Source organism: Halichoerus grypus, chromosome 1 (genome assembly GCF_964656455.1).
Source record: "Halichoerus grypus chromosome 1, mHalGry1.hap1.1, whole genome shotgun sequence".
In the NCBI taxonomy this organism is placed as follows: domain Eukaryota; kingdom Metazoa; phylum Chordata; class Mammalia; order Carnivora; family Phocidae; genus Halichoerus; species Halichoerus grypus.
Genome location: NC_135712.1, coordinates 69,572,921 through 69,586,319, shown reverse-complemented (window position 1 = coordinate 69,586,319; position 13,399 = coordinate 69,572,921). Strand labels below are relative to the sequence as shown.

General features: G+C 39.4%; 1 protein-coding gene across 3 annotated transcripts in view; it reads left to right on the top strand.

Annotated features, from left to right (window-relative positions):
• The window catches only part of LMLN (leishmanolysin like peptidase), an 81,960-nt gene extending 68,809 nt beyond the window's left edge, over window positions 1–13,151 (top strand). The window contains exon 16 of one of the 3 annotated variants that reach the window (XM_078067065.1): window positions 10,941–13,151. In XM_078067065.1, coding sequence (XP_077923191.1) covers window positions 10,941–11,074 — 134 coding nt within the window. In that variant the 3' untranslated portion in view covers window positions 11,075–13,151. Of the gene's footprint in view, window positions 1–5,588; window positions 9,601–10,940 lie in introns of those variants that run through there. The other 2 variants (XM_078067047.1, XM_078067056.1) reach the window with 2 other exon arrangements.
• Window positions 13,152–13,399: the final 248 nt, after the last annotated feature.

Here is a 13,399-nt window from a genome sequence, read left to right as displayed (position 1 = left end):
AGCCTGATGACCCATTTCTGAGAGTTACAAAAGCAGATTTCATGAATTCTCAATTAAAGCTTTGACCTAAGATCTATGAGATTTTAATTAAATGACCTCTGTGATTTTATGGCAGTCTGATATTTTAGAATATGAATAATAAAGATCTTATGTACTGTTTCATTTTCTCAGTTGGAGGTATTTTTAAAATGGAACTGGGTAGCCCTTTGCCTGTTCCATGGTCTGGTTGAAAATGGAGGGCTGCATTCATTTACACCTCAGTTTCTCCACCTCTAAGATTTAGTTTCCTTTATTTCCCAAATCCTGGGGACTTTCTGCAGATATGAACTGTTAGAAAGAGCGTGAGTTTTAGAAGACTGGTACTTGTGGGGGTGCCTGGGACCACCTCCAGGTTTGGTGATTCTCGAGGACTCACAGGACTCAGCCTGTAGTTGTACTTATGGCTAAGATTTGTTAAAGTGAAGAGATACAAAGCAGACTCAGCAAAGGTTGGCAATAGGGTGAGGTCTGGCAGAAACCTGTTCTCGGATACCAGCTAAACCATCCTTGCAAGCAGGACTTTCAAAGGATGGCAATCTCAGGCCTACTATGTTAACTCTTTTCTGAACAGAACTTCAGGGAGTCAGCTGCTTTCTGCAGTTATAATAATAATGACACAATGAATCATTTGAAATGATGTAAGATCTTAGGTCCTGCGGCGCCTGGATGGCTCAGTCGGTTAGGCGTCTGCCTTTGGCTCAGGTCATGATCCCAGGGTCCTGGGATCGAGCCCCACGTGGGGCTCCCCACTCAGCAGGGAGTCTGCTTCTCCCTCTCCCTCTGCCCCTCCCCCCAGCTTGTTTTCTCTCTCTCAAATAAATAAAACTCTTAAAAAAAAAAAAGATCCTAGGGACACCTGGGTGGTTCAGTTGGTTAAGCATCTGCCTTCAGCTCAGGTCATAATCCCAGGGTCTTGGGATTGAGTCCCACATCAGGCTCCCTGCTCAGCGGGGAGCCTGCTTCTCCCTCTGCCTGCCGCTCCCCCTGCTTATGCTCTCTCTCTGTCTCTCTCTGACAAATAAATAAAATCTTAAAAAAAAAAAAAGATCTTAGGTCCTTTTGGTGTGGTAAATAGTATAAATAGTGTTAAATATTCTTAGTTAACTTTTACTTTTAATATGAAGCTGGTAGGATGACAATTTTGTTGCTACTGTTAAATTGCTTTGGTTAGAATAAGAGGGCTGATAGTCCACAAGTTAGGTGGTTCTGATGGAGTTCCCATCCTCAGGCCTAATCTCAGGTAACTGTGACAATCTGTCACCATCTCATTGTCCAAGACATGAGCAAGGATTGAGCCACTGGCAGAGTTGAAATAGTTAATTCCAGCTAGTTCAGGGGTAAGAATCTTGGGAGTAGAGTAGAAGAATGTCTAGGAATGAGAGAAAATCCAAACCAGGTCAAGAGGCTATGAGATGATTATTTCCTGTCCTTGGAGCCTGACAAAGACAAGTGAATCTATTAAAAGGAGGTGGGGGGTGGAGATTGCAAATCACCTGCAGAGTCTGCACCTTAAACTCTGCTTATCCTGCTCCTGCTTTATCAGTCACCCTTCTGATACGGTGCTGCTATAATGGGATTGATTTCCCTGTTAACTTGCCCATTTCTATGAGGAAGCATGCTCAAAAGAGCGTTGCAAGCACCAAATCACTACTACAATTTTGAAAATGTATAAATATTACAAGAATAGATACATTTTAGGCATTGCTTTTTAAACATACACATCACTGTTGAAATTCTAAAATATCCTGACTTACTATATTTGTTAATGTGTTCACTGAGCATACTAGCCTTTACTGAATGTTTATTGAACTATGTGCCAGAAACTATGACAAATGTTTCTTTCAGGTAAATAGTTTGTTTCTGTGTAATACTTTTTTATGACCCACTAAATATGTAAAAATATTTTGATGCTTTAAATGTACCTGTGTGAGAAATACTAATAATTAGAATTAACCTATGACGAAACTTATTAAACAAATTATCACCCCCGATCTGTCTTAGGAAAGTATTTTTTTAGGTTTTTAAGCATGCCTATAAAACAATAAAAATGCTAATATTCTGGAGGAAGTGTAAAAGATATTCTCCCTAAATTCTTCTGATTTTTGTTATTGTTGTTCTTAGGTGTTAGTTTGCATAGCCTTTTCTTATATTTGTAATTTCTTTTAGAATGTAAAACTCTGGGGTGCCTGGGTGGCTCAGTTGGTTAAGCGTCTACCTTCAGCTCAGGTCATGATCTCGGGGTCCTGGGGTGGAGCTCCCTGTTCAGTGGGAAGCCGACTTCTCCCTCTGTCTGCCCCTCCCCCTGCTCGTGCTCTCCCTCCTCCTTCCCCATCTCTCTCTCTCAGATGGGTGGGTAAAATCTTAAAAAAAAAAAAAAAAAAAGAATGTAAAACTGACTTTCTGGGACGCCTGGGTGGCTCAGTCGGTTAAGCAGCTGCCTTTGGCTCAGGTCATGATCTCAGGGTCCTGGGATCGAGTCCCGCATTGGGCTCCCTGCTCAGTGGGGAGCCTGCTTCTCCCTCTCCCTCTGCTTGTGCTCTCTCTGTCAAATAAATAAAATCTTTAAAAACAAAAACAAAAAAAAACCTCTGACTTTCTTTTCTCTCTCCTTTTTTCTAGTTGTCACTTCTAAGTGCTAGGGTGTGATTAGATAGTTATATATATTGCCCAAAATAGTTTCCATTAGTGACTATGAAAGATTTATTTCTGAATTCTTTCAAGTCTCTTCAGATTGTAGGGGTTGTTTTTGTTTCCATTTATTGAATGCTAGACACTTTGCCAAGTGCTTTATGTCCGTATCATTGCATTTAATCATCACAAAACCTAATGAGGTAGGAATTATTGTTTTACACATGAGAAAACTAAGGTATAAAGAGATAAAGTAATGTATTATCCATGAGCTAATAAATAATGAAGTTCAGATAAAAACTAATTTATCTTATCTGTCAAATTCATTTTGAAACCCTCTTTCTGAATCTTTTCGTTTTAATTAGTACTAGCACTGAAAGTGCAGTGTTTTTGAAGAACAAATGTTCCAGAACTGCCATTAATGTTTTAAAAGCTTGTTAAATATTAGTACCAACAGTAGATAAACAATGCCTACTTCTCCTGTTTCCTTTGGGCCAAATTGAAAATCAGGAGATAAAGGAATATGCCTATGTTATTAGTCACTTCAGGGTCTATTCCTTAATGCAGCCCAGACCACTCTACCACATCAACTCTGGGTTTATGGAAATGTTCCATAGTTTGCACTATCCAGTACAATAGTCATTAGTCACATATGACTGTTGAACATGTAAAATGTGGCTAATGTGAGAAACTATTTTTATTTTTGTAAAGATTTTATTTATTTACTTGACACAGAGAGAGAGCATACGCAGGGGGAGCAGGAGAGGGAGAAGCAGGCTCCCCGCTGAGCAGGGAGCCCAACGAGGGCTCGATCCCAGGACCCTGGGAACATGACCTGAGCCAAAGGCAGACGCTTAACCAACTGAACCACCCAAGCACCCCGAAACTATTTTAATTAATTTAGATTTAAATAGCACATATAGCTGTGGCTGCCGTATTAGATATTGCAGTCCTAGGTCAAAAGTTCTCAAACTTTATACATCAGAATCATGTTAAAATCCAGAGTTTTGGGTTCAGAAGATCTGGGTCGGAGCCTGAGAATTTGCATTTTTAACAAGTTCCCAGGTGATGCTGATATTGTTGACACAAGGACTACACTTTTAGAAGAACCATTCTTAGCTAAGTGGGATTTTTTTTTTTTTTAAGATTTAACAAATACCAGCATGATTCCATTGAGGAAGAATAGAAGTTCCCCATGGTTTACCTGGCTTACAGCCACAAGTATTTTTTAAAAATAATTTTTTTAAAATACTTGTTCCACACTGCATAGTGCTCAGAAGTACAAGCTCCAGTGCCTTGACATTATCATTCTGTTCATCCTATAGCTGAAGACCAGTCCTATTTTTCTTACCTTTTAAGCACGTCAGACTTGAAGCTTGGTTGGTTCTTTATTGATCAAAATATTAGAAAGGACAACTCATTCTAAAAGTCAGGTTGACCTGGTCTCTTGACTGCAATAAAAATGTTTTCTATTCTGAGAATTGTTTTGAGAAGTCATTTTAGCCCTGAGAACAACTCGTGGCTAAATTAAAATATATTCCTAGTGCCCAAAGCCCATAGAATCTTCTGCCATTTCTTTTTTTTTTTTTTTTTTTTTTTTAGATTTTATTTATTTATTTGACAGAGAGAGAGAGAGAGCACAAGCAGGGGGAGGGAGAAGCAGGCTCCCCGCTGAACTAGGAGCCCGACTCAGGACTGGATCCCAGGATCCTGAGATCATGACCTGAGCTGAAGGCAGATGCTCAACTGACTGAGCCACCCAGGCGCCCCTCTTCTGCCATTTCCATATCTGCCTGGGGTAATATGGATAGATGGGCAGATATTTAGAGATCAGGTACCACATGTCCTGGTTTACCTGGGACAGTCCATGTACTGTGGGCTTGGTATAATTATTAATAGCATTCCCTTGTGTTAATCAAAAAGAACAAATTAGTTGATCTAAGCAAATTTTATTTCACACTTCATAAAGTAGGCAGTCTCATCTCAAGAATATAAAGAACTGCAAAATAAGGAGAAAAGACTACAGGTAGGGAACAAGGAAGAAGTACTTGGGTTAAGCTGATTAGCTGGGCTGGCAAGCTGACCTTATTTAGAAAGATCAAGGAAGGGGCGCCTGGGTGGCTCAGTCATTAAGCATCTGCCTTCGGCTCAGGTCATGATCCCAGGGTCCTGGGATCAAGCTCCGCATTGGGCTCCCTGCTCTGCGGGAAGCCTGCTTCTCCCTCTCCCACTCCCCCCTTTGTGTTCCCTCTCTCGCTGTGTCTCTGTCAAATAAATAAAATCTTAAAAAAAAAAAAATAGAAAGATCAAGGAAAAAGGAAATAAGTACAAGTACCAGAGTTGGCTTGGCAGTTGAAGATTAGTTTACTAGTTATACTGTGTTTCTGGTCAAGCGGAGGAACACAAAAGTTATCTAAGTTTCAGTTTGCTGCCATGGCACCACAGGCACGAGTGGTTCCATCTTGGGAAATTTATTGCAACACTTGTCTCAAAATGCCCTGATTTGGGATGATAAATTATAGGGTTACCCTACTTAAAAAGGACAAGGAAGAATAGAGGAAGAAGGTCCTGCATCCCATGTTAGAATAGCCAATATATTTATTTACTTTCCTGTGTAGCATCTTTAGCTTTGTTGGGATACTTCCTGAAGACACTCCTTTCTTTTTTGGGGTGCTGCTTTTAACCTCTATATGGTGGGTGCATCATCTTTTCTTCCTGCATAAAATATTTTGTTCTTTTTCCATAAATGTATAAAAATGACTTTGCATATCTAGGGCTCAGGAAGTTATTTTTGATTCTGCTCTCCAAGGTGGTCCCTGTTCATCTTTTAATAGTCACCTCTACTCATCTGTCAATTTCTAGTTGCTATGATTTATTCCAAAAATGTCTCCAGAAAGTCAATTTTTTGTTTTCAATCCTAGATCTCTGTTCCCGTTCCTCTAGCCTGGTGGTCACCCTTTGGCTTCTGCTAGGCAATCTATTTCCTCTGCTGGCTGGATTTCTTCTGTGTGTATGGCACTAGAAATGGAAAAGTGAATTCTCAAGACATTCCTTTGTGTCACGTTCCTCTGAACAAAGCACAAAATCTGGGAGAGTGCCAGCCTAGGCAGATGGCAGAAGTGGCGTTCCTGACTTTGGGTTGGAAGCATTGACCACAATCAGACCTTGAAGCAGAACTTCACAGCAGTCACTCTTCAGCAGCAGCCCAGCAGCCTCAGAGCTTGGAGGAGGAGAAGGAATTCTAAGTCACCACGTCTTTATTTGTCAGGATATATAACCTGCCTGAAGTTTGCCTTTGAAAATGGGATAATTGGTGAAATTTTCAGAGTGATTACATACCCCAGCATTTTCATTAACCTAAAATGATGGGAAAGTTCATCAGTACTGCAGTAATTTTTTAAAATGGCTATTACAAGATTATAAATTGTGGATCCTGTCCTCAAAAGTATAAATTGTCCTTTGACTTACAGATAGTAATTGAATTGGGTTTCTACATCACTATTATATCTTTATTGAATTTAATGGCTGTGCCTGGTACACTTAAATCATTGTTCTCATTGTTCTAAAAGGTGTTTTTTTTTTTAATTATGTTTTGCTAAATCTTATGATTTAACCGTGCTTGCCTTTTTCAAACCAGCTCTGTGGCAGTTTACTACTGAACGATTACACGTTGGTAGCCCTTCCAGTTGTATCTCCAGTAGTTTAATCATGACTTGAAAAACTGTGGACACAGAGAAAAATACTCTGCCCTGTAAAAACATTGAAGACATGCAAACAGAAGAAAACATAATTGTATGTTTTTCAGATAATAATTTTGACAACTGTAACGCAACAAAAATAGAACTATTCCTTTTTGACCAATGAAGATAAAAAGAAATTATGGTACTGCGTAGAGAGATATGCAGTTATTTTCAAGTGGGCTAAGAAATTGTTACAGAACAATTTCTACTATCTGAAAATTATATATAAGAAGAAAAATATAAGTCAAAACAAGGTGGTCTGAATTGTTTACTAATAGCAAAGTGTAGGTTTGTAGTAGGGCCTATTCAGTAGGACTCCCTTTACCCACAACATAATCCTCAGTCCACAGAAGTCAGAAAATTGCCTGTGCTTTAAAAGGAGGTGAAGTTCTTGACGCAATGTGATTCCTGCCCAGTGCTCTCAATGTCAAAGTGAAGAAGTTCAATGAAGCGCAAGTAAATGGCAGGAGCAACTATGACTCTCTTAAGGTAGCCAAATGCCTCATCTAATTAGTAACGCATATGAATGGATAAACGAGATTCCCACTGTCCCTACCTACTATCTAGAGAAACCACAGACCAAGGAACAGACAACAAAACAAAACAAAACAAAACAGAAACAAACTATAAAAGGAGGTGATATGTTTTGCTTCCTGCTTTTGACACTCCTCCCATTACCAAATAGATTCTCATCCTCAGAAGCAATTCTCCTCTGGTACTAGAGCTTACCATCCCCTCTTAGTAATTCCAATTTGAAATTTTTTAATGATGAGTAATGCCCAGTTGTTCTCTCTAAAGCTAATGAAGTCCTGTGGCATTATAAACATAACTCCTGGACAAGATTTTTTCATTCATTCATTCATTCATTTGCCTTTTAATTCAGCATATAGTTATTGAGCACTCCATTTAAGAGATTATGCTAAGTGAGCAAGCAGTATAATTATTAAAAAGTAATTCCAACTGACTATTTGGTATTGGAGCCAAACTGCAACCCCAGCATAGAGGAAAGTCACCTTTTTCTAATGCATAAATTTTAAATATGTATTTGCATGCAGTTTTAAATTGGAGGTATTTGTCATTGTAAAAAAAGTGGGGGTCTCTAGCATAGCCGACTTCAGCTAAAGAGAAGTTAATAGTAATGGTGTCAGGCCAGTGCTCAGTTTTCTGCCTTTGTCACACATTACTTTAAAAGTCAGAGAAAAGTATAGAGTATATTTTTAAAGAAAATTATAAAACTCTAAACTTACATATCAACTGTGATTATGAATCATCCTGCAAAGTTGTAAAAAGAATTTCACCAAAAATATGATGGATAATCTATTTGAGATTCACAGTGGTGGGTTCAATTATATTTTGACTGTTGTGCAGTAACGCCATTTAGGTAGTATTGTTTCCAAGCATGGTGCTTTTTATACTTGAAATATATTTTTGCTTTGTTTTTTATTGATATAATTATATTTGCACTAATGACTTTCTGGAGAAAATATTATAGATGACATTTTTTCTATATATATTTATTAAGCTTGGAATCTGATACCCTAGTGTTTTCTCTGCACAAATAAGGAACTTGATAAGGTATGAGGCTAAGAAATCTTGAGTCTCTGAGGGTAACTAACAGCTCTAGTGTCTTCCTTCCTCTTCAACAAGTCTTGAGAGTGGTTGCTTATCACTTATTCTTCCTAGTGTACTCCGTGAAGACTTAGAAGGCCACTGAACCTGTAAGAAATGTTAAGAGGAACATTTGAGTCACTTAGAATATGACCATATTCTAAAAGCAGACTTAAAATCTGAAATTTCAGTGCAGAATTAGTGGGCTAGAATTCAGCTTTGAAATGAAGAATTCGAAATGGCCTCCTGTGGTAGGATGCCTTTTATGTTAACAAAACCAGTTCACTGAGAAGACTAGCAGACTGCAGCCATGGTGGAAGTGAGGTGGGGCACGGAAGGAGAATAAGGAGTAGCCGATTTGGGGACAGTAGACTAGAGTCTCTTTCTTACTCGAAAAGTGTGGAGTGCATATAAAAACGGACTAGACTACCTCAGTTTTCAGTTCAGATTTAGGTTCATTTTGATAGTATTAAGGTCCCAATTGTTAAAAATAGCAAGTGAATTTGTCTCTCAGGTTTTCAAGAACAGAATTTACAGGAAGGCAGCAAAAGCCATGTCAGCAGACTTGAGCTGACAGCTTTAAAGAAACTGGCAAGCTGTTAGGGTAGTCTTAAGGTAGACCTGTCTAATATTCTCCTGAAGAACATCCTTTTCCCTTACTTATTTCTCAAGGATATTTATTTTTGTTAAGAACAAATAGACATTCTTAAAATGTTATAAATTATGCTTGAAATTAGTTTCAGCCTAGTATGTTGGCTTAGAGTTTATCAGTATTTGAAGATGAAACATAAATTAGTGAAGTTTAAATGGCTTTAGGAAGATACATAAATAAACATATCTGAGTATTCCATAAAATTTTATCAATATTCTCCTCAATATTAGAAGAGCAACTGTAAAATGACTATGACTAGCTGCTTTCTCAGATTCTTTTACCTCTAATATTCTATGACTAACACTCATTCAGACTCGGTAGGTCACTGCTGGCTCTGATCTGCTTCCTCGAGTACGCCAGCTTGCACGTCATGTTCATCACGGTCTTGTGCTCAGTGCCGTAGCGCTGTCCATGTCCTTGGACTGGAGAGAGAAGAGCCATCTCTGAGGGCATTTGAGCCATCCTGGTAAAGGAGGTGGACTTTAGTCATAGCCCCACAGACCCATTTCATAGTGGGCACTAGTCATTCATGCCATGTCCTTGCAGCCCTGGAGGACGAATATATTAAAGTCTGTGCTACTCATTCTGAAGAAAGAACTTACCTGAAAGGATGACGACTTCTTCTTCTTCTTCTTCTTCTTCTTCTTCTTCTTCTTCTTCTTCTTCTTCTTCTTCTTCTTCCTCTTCTTCTTTTCTTCTTTCTTCTTTCTTCTCCTTCTCCTACTCCTATCTTCTTTCTTCTCCTTCTTCCTTTTTTTGTTGATACATTCAGTCAGGATAGGGAAGGAGTGATGAATTATTTTCTTTTATGTTTACATTTTTGGTAAATGAAATAGAAGATTTAAGAACTAATCTTTATTTGTGTTATTGAACTCTAAGTGTAATGTATTCCTCAGTAAAAAAAAAAAAAACTTCAATAAAAATGGAAACTAATCTGTATCTTGTCTTTACTTACCATCAATTTTTTTTAAAGATTTTATTTATTTGAGAGAGAGAGAGCACATGAGAGGGAGGAGGGTCAGAGGGAGAAGCAGACTCCCTGCTGAGCAGGGAGCCCGATGCGGGACTTGATCCTGGAACTGCAGGATCATGACTTAAGCCGAAGGCAGTCGCTTAACCAACTGAGCCACCCAGGCGCCCTACTTACCATCAGTTTTTAAAACCTGGATGAAGAACACAAGCCATGTGCACCATTTGGGGAACACAAGGTGTTAATTGTGAAATAATTCAATTTCTACTTTAACTGGACTAAATTGTCCTACTTAAAGAATGGGGACAGATCTTACGTAAAGCATAGGGAGAAGCCCTCCTCAAAGAGTTATGTAGGAAAGAGAGCAGTCTAAAACAATTCAGGGCAAGCTCCTCTGGCTGCAGATGATCCCAGTCCCTTTTGTTTTATGCTGTGGGCCACGAGTCTCATTGCATGAGCACCCTTGCACATTCATGTGCCATGCTCTGTGCAGTAGCAGCAAGTAGACTGTGGCTGTAGTTTTGGAGTGTGATTGTTCCTCATAACTGAATATAGTTTGAGGAAGGATATCCTGGACATGCCGTCACCATGTGCACTTGGAGCCAGTCTGCCCTGTGGCACGGAGCCATGCACTTCGTGAAATTGACTGACATAGCATGTGGGACCTAATAGCCAAGCTGAGATCTTTGTGGGAAATTTTAATAATAATATTTAAATTTTTAAAGTTTTAAATATTTCATAAAAGTAGCCAAAACTATATGTAATAAATTACTTCAAGTAGTTGAATTAAGCCAATATTATTTGCATAGTGCACTGAAGATAAAGCTGTCTATATCTTATATATTACACTGTTCACCTTTTGGTATGTTGATCAAGTATAGCTTATTTAGTAGGCATTATTCATAAGCTGTCTTTTGTCTATAACCTCTCTGATAGATTTGCCGAATCTATGGAGGGGTTTATTTAAATCAGCTTTGTTAAGTGTTCCCCCAGAAGTTCATTCTTTAATGTTTAAATTAAATTGGACATATTTGGAGATGGTAGTCCAAATATGTGCTCTGATGTTCCAGTAGATAGCCACTACCTTTCCCATTCTATATGTATAGAAATGGGTTTTTTTCTACCTATGGACATTAGTATATCTTAGGTTCAATGCCACTTTAACACTCAAAGCCACTAATAGTTAATTTTTTCAATTTAGACAGAAACAGTGACTCAACAACTTTCTGACATTATCACATTTGGAAATACTCAAATCACAGTATCTGAACACCTCCTGGCTTCTTCTCCCTCACCCCATTAGGTTTCCTAGTGACATTTCAAGAAGGCTACAATCAACTTGGAAGAGATTTTCACATGCGTTCCCACTTGTGGTTGTTCATGAATGTGTATACAGTGAAGCTTTTGATGTATTTGGCTGAGGTCATGAAAATTTAATGTAAGTGAGATAACCAAGTAGAGTTTGCTCTATTGTCACACGCCTCAGCACAGTTTGCCACCCCAGTCTCCAGAGTCTTAAATCGTAAACAGGTTATGCCACTATTCTAAAGTGATTTGGGGCGGGGGGGGGGGGCCTGGGTAGCTCAGTCGGTTAAGCATCAGACTCTTTTTTTTAATTTTAATTTTTTTTTTAAGTAGGCTCCACACCCAATGGGGAGCCCAACATAGGGCTCGAACTCACAACCCTGAGGTCAAGACCTGAGCTGAAATCAAGAGTTGGATGCTTAACTGACTGAGCCCCCCAGGTGCTCCAAGCATCTGATTCTTGATCTTAGCTCAGGTCTTAATCTCAGGCTCATGAGGCCCAGCTTGGAGCCTACTTAAAAAACATAAATGAAATGATTTGGTTATTTGTGAAGTTTTATGCTTGCTATTAAGTAAATAAAATCTGTAAAATCTGTTTTTCTTATAATAGGTTTGACAAAGGAGTGAAGAGGGAGTTAGTAAGTGCTATATAGATGTTAAATAACCCTTAGGGATAAGTATCTTCACAGTGGAAAAAAAAAAAAAATGAAGATGTGAAATGTCTGAAGCAAGTCAGTGCTCAGACTGAGGTGAGTTCGTGGCTTTCCCACACTGGGATTTTGCCCCAGAACCCCTGCACCAGCACTGTGCACCATGCCGGATCTCCATAGATGGCGGGTTTTATCCATTTTTGTCTCATTTATCCTCTCAGTCCACCCCAGGCTGTGTTCATGCCTCCTGCTTCCCCATCACCAGTTCAAAACAGCCCCGTTTTGTCACGTGTATGCACATATCTATTTGGTGGCTTCATTGCCTGGGAGTGGTATAGGGGGTCCTATCCACCCATCATTTCTCAAACACTGATACAGAGGGAGAGAGCCAGCAGCCCTCACTCATTTACTAATCTGGTAGAAACCAGAAGCTCCCATGCCCCTTCAGTCTGCTCCTGCTGTTTTATAATTTCCCTACCACCATTCAGTTTCCAGGTCAGAAATGACAGTATCTGCTGTGGCTGCCCATGCACCATGGCCCAGGAGGCATTGGTGGTGAAAATGAGCAGACTGGAGTCTACGAGCTGAGGAACACAACTCCAGGGTGGGTAGGTACTGCCTGGGTGTGGCTGTCAGATGCTAAATAAGCCAAAGGCATAGATGCAGAAATCATTTAGTCCAGAGGCAGAAACAGTGAAGGTGAATCTATATACAGGGAAAAAAAGAAGTCCTGGAATTAGTCAAAGATTAGGCTTACAGGACCAGAGAAACAAGAGTGAATGCAGAATGACCAGACTACGTTCTGTTGGATTGGGGAGGGGCTGCCTTTTGTTCTGGACTCCCAGGTTTAAGTGCACTGAGAGTGCCTTCTGATACTTAGCACAGTGGAGATACTGAATCTAGTGATTTAACATTGGAATAGTCTTTGTTGTGTACTTACTGTATTCAACACGTAGTTGGCATCAACTCTATCAGGCACTCTACTGGGTCTTCCCATGGTCCGCAAGAAACCAACAGACATGGTCTTTGTCCTGGAGCCAGTGACAGATGGGGACAATTGAACAAGCATTTACAGTAAAGTATAGACTTGAAGTGGATAAGAGAAAATGTATAGCATGGGAAATAGTGGAGAGAGCAAGGCTGAAGATACAAGAGGCTGAGACACCCAATAAAGTCAGGCTCTGAGAAGATAGAAGCTGGGACCAGAGCATGGGGAATGGACCACCCCATCTACTATAAGATAGGACATGGAAGGAAGCAGGAGCACATTTGTTGGGTCTGGTGGCTAGAAACTAAATTCCTGCCTCTAGAAAGGAAGTCATCATTGTCTGCCATGAATGTGGTTTGAGATTTGAAGAATATTGAAGGTTTAAGCTTTTGCAAAGAGATACTCTTTTTTTGGTGACTGTTCTGAGTCCATTTTTCCTGGAAGACAGTATGTGCCTTTTCAGTCCATAGATTCAAATTGTCTTTTATTTCACATAATTTTTTTTGAATTTCATCTTTATTTACTGTTCTCAGTTTTCCTCTTTAGGAATGCCAATTATGTATATGTTTGTCTTCAACTATTATCACTTTACTTAATTTTTTATTTCCTTGTCTTTTTCTCATTTCTGCCCACTCTGTTTTTTATGGTGTTGTCAACAACGTCTCTTGTCCCTTATGCTCCTTTCATTTTTGTTCTCTTTTCTGTGGTTTTACTTTTCTATGGTATCTATCCTGAGCCCACAGCTGCCTTCAGTATCCACAAAGCTGATGCCTGGACGCTGGAACTCCAGGTATGGTTGCAGCTGCCTCTAAAGACTTA